General features: G+C 41.9%; 1 protein-coding gene across 1 annotated transcript; it reads left to right on the forward strand.

Annotated features, from left to right (window-relative positions):
• The first annotated feature begins 653 nt into the window (after window positions 1-653).
• Window positions 654-1,904, forward strand: LOC308614350 (peptidyl-prolyl cis-trans isomerase D-like). The gene has a single exon (XM_081228673.1). It carries the CDS (start codon window positions 675-677, stop codon window positions 1,428-1,430), a length of 756 nt encoding a protein of 251 aa, XP_081084799.1. The 5' UTR covers window positions 654-674; the 3' UTR covers window positions 1,431-1,904.
• Window positions 1,905-3,095: the final 1,191 nt, after the last annotated feature.

Consider the following 3,095-nt stretch of genomic DNA (forward strand, 5'->3'; position numbering starts at 1 on the left):
AATTATTCAAGCATGAGCCCAAAATAATACCATGTGTTCCCACAGATCCTACTCTGGTGTTTCTCAGGCAGAAGTGAGGTAAATCTTGTCTGGGGCTGCATGGGGGCCCAGGATCTTAAGTGAATGGATTGTCTTCTAACAACACCCCAGAATCCGTCCACTTCATAGTACCGCTAAAAGCACAATAGGCCTGTATTTAAGAAGAAATTGTCCAAAGGGCATTCTAAACAACTCTTTCTCTAGAGCAAACAAGTTTAGCACAGACTCTTCTACCACAATCTAGAGTTACATTCCTTACCTTGAGGGGAAAACCACCTTGAACAATATAAGATTTTTAGGGTCTCCACTGACCTATCCTTAGCCATTAGGAATGCTAATAAAGATCTTGCACCGTAATCCCAATTGCAAGAGTCAAAATCTTTGGATGGGCCGCGGCCTCCGGGTCTCTGTCAGAAGCGGGTCGCCAGCGCCGCGGTTCTTCGCAGACGCAGCCGGCTTTGGGGTTTGGGCTGCGCGGTGGCCACGGGGTGTTCCAAGGCGCTCGCGAACGCACCTGCGGGCCACAGTGTCGCACCCGTCCCCCGAGGCTAAGCCGTCCAACCCCAGTAACCCCCGAGTCTTCTTGGACGTGGACGTCTGAGGGGAGCAAGCACGATAAGGAGGGGTTGCTGAGCATGGCAAATGCAGGCCGCAACACAAATGGCTCCCAGTTCTTCATCACCATGGTTCCCACTCCTCACCTGGATGGCAAACACGTGGTGTTTGGCCAAGTGCTTAAAGGAATGGGTGTGGCAAGGATTCTGGAGAATGAGGAGGTGAAAGGTGAAAAACCTGCCAAATTGTGCGTTACTGCAGATTGCGGAGAACTGAAGGAAGGGGATGATTGGGGAATATTCCCCAAGGATGGATCTGGTGACAGTCATCCAGACTTCCCCGAGGATGCAGACATAGATGTAAAAGATGTAGATAAAATTTTATTAATAACGGAAGACTTAAAAAGCATTGGAAATACTTTTTTCAAATCCCAGAACTGGGAGATGGCCATTAAAAAATACACAAAAGTTTTAAGGTATGTGGAAGGCTCGAAGGCTGCTACTGAGAACTCAGACAGAGCAAAGCTGCAGCCTGTCGCTTTGAGCTGCCTGCTGAATATCGGCGCCTGCAAACTGAAGCTGTCCGACTGGCAGGGAGCAGTCGACAGCTGTTTGGAGGTCCTTGAAATAGATCCGGCAAATACCAAAGCACTGTACCGTAGAGCCCAAGGATGGCAAGGACTAAAAGAATACGACCAAGCATTGGCTGATCTTAAGAAAGCTCAGGAGATAGCACCAGAGGATAAAGCTATCCAGGCAGAATTGCTGAAAGTCAAGCAAAAGATAAAGGCACAGAAAGATAAAGAGAAGGCAGCTTATACAAAAATGTTTGCTTAATAAGGAATTCAGTTTTGCTTAAGTATGAATTGATTATATAAAGCGAGTAAGACAATTTAAGGGTCTTGTCTATTATGTATGATCCCTATTGTGTTCCCTTTGAGACTTCAGTTCCCATTGTTTTCAGTCTAGGAATACAGGTAGGGATTCACTCTTAATAGATCAGTGTTACAAAATATGGTGAAGTTGAACTCATTTTAAATGGCTCTCTGCATTACAAAGGATAATGGTATCCAGTGTATTTTAAACTCCTAGACATATCTTGTTTGAATAAACAGATGAAAACTTAAAAAAAAAAATCTGTGGATGGAACCCTCAAGCATGTAAGAAGATAGTCATGGAAATCCAGAGAGTGTTTTGCACACCCCCATCCCTTTTTCCTTTTTAAATTACTGATTAATAACTTGATCCTATTCATGGATTTGCCACATCCCAAAAAACAAAAAAAAGGAAAACAAGCATTCCTTCCTATATGTATAATATGTGTTTTAAGAACTATGGGTCTTAAATAGGTAGGCTGTAAAGTAACAGATGATCCCATGAGATAGTATTTGCCAGAAATTGGGTTGCTGATCAGCTGGCCACTATTCAAGCTATATTCCTTGGTTTATTGCTTTCTCTAAATGGTATCCTGGTGTCTTGCTAAATCATCAAAAACATCTGGGCAACATCAGCTTCATTCTGACAGAAATACCTCCTTTGAGTTATGGTTTAGTGTGAGGTCCTTGGCCATAGGGAGAATTTTTTCTGCAACTTTTATAAAAGTAAAACTGTGTTGATGACTTTTTCAGTGTCCTTCAAATAAGAATCCATGCTGTAAATTCCTCTTAGGATTTAGGGACTCAAAAGGATTTAGAGACTCAAAAACTTATAACACTCACAAATTAGTTTATAATAAAACTCCAATGTGTTTCTCTCAGTTTTTTAGAAAGACAAAAAGAAAATGGAATCATCAACCATTTTCTTCTTCCTAAAACAATTATCTTCCCATTTTCCTGAATGATTCCAATTTTTCCTTTTATTTTTATTTACCTGCCTCGTGTATATTTATATAAAAAGCATAAGTTTCTATAGCGTATGGGTATGTTTTTCATTATGTCACTACAAATCCTATCTATAGGAGGATCCTTTACCTATACATGATAAATTAATACATATCTAGATGCCATAGATAGCCCACCATAAAAATTCCAGGGCGGTAGAAGCAGACTGTCTGGTAGAAGCATCATGCCTCTGACAGAGTCCAGCTCTTCAGCTAGCATCAGGTGAGTTGGGGAGGAGGTAAAGATGCTCTGCATCCTAGCCTCCCTGACACCTCTCTGATTATCTATTGCTCTGTAACAAATCACCCCCAAACAATGTTTTAAAAACAATAACAATCATTTATTTTGCTCATGAATCTGGGGTTGACTGAGATCAGCTAACCAGCTAGGGGTGATTTTTCCCCAAGGGACATTTATAAATGTCTGGAGACATTTTTAGTTGTCACAACTGGGAAGATGCTACTGACATCTAGTGAGTAGAGGCCAGAGATGGTGCCAGATATGCTATAATACACAGGACAGCCCCCACAGAAAGGAACTATCCAGTCTGAGGTTGAGAAACCCCGAGTTAGGCAGTTCTCATTTGAGGTCTCTCATACAGTTGTAATTAGGTGGTGATGGG

This window comes from Mesoplodon bidens (assembly GCF_964165515.1).
Source record: "Mesoplodon bidens genome assembly, chromosome: 3".
Classification (NCBI taxonomy): domain Eukaryota; kingdom Metazoa; phylum Chordata; class Mammalia; order Artiodactyla; family Ziphiidae; genus Mesoplodon; species Mesoplodon bidens.

Bases quoted from the DNA above. Each gene is read 5' to 3' on its own strand.
- LOC308614350 (XM_081228673.1), top strand. From the start codon at position 675: ATGGCAAATGCAGGCCGCAACACAAATGGCTCCCAGTTCTTCATCACC.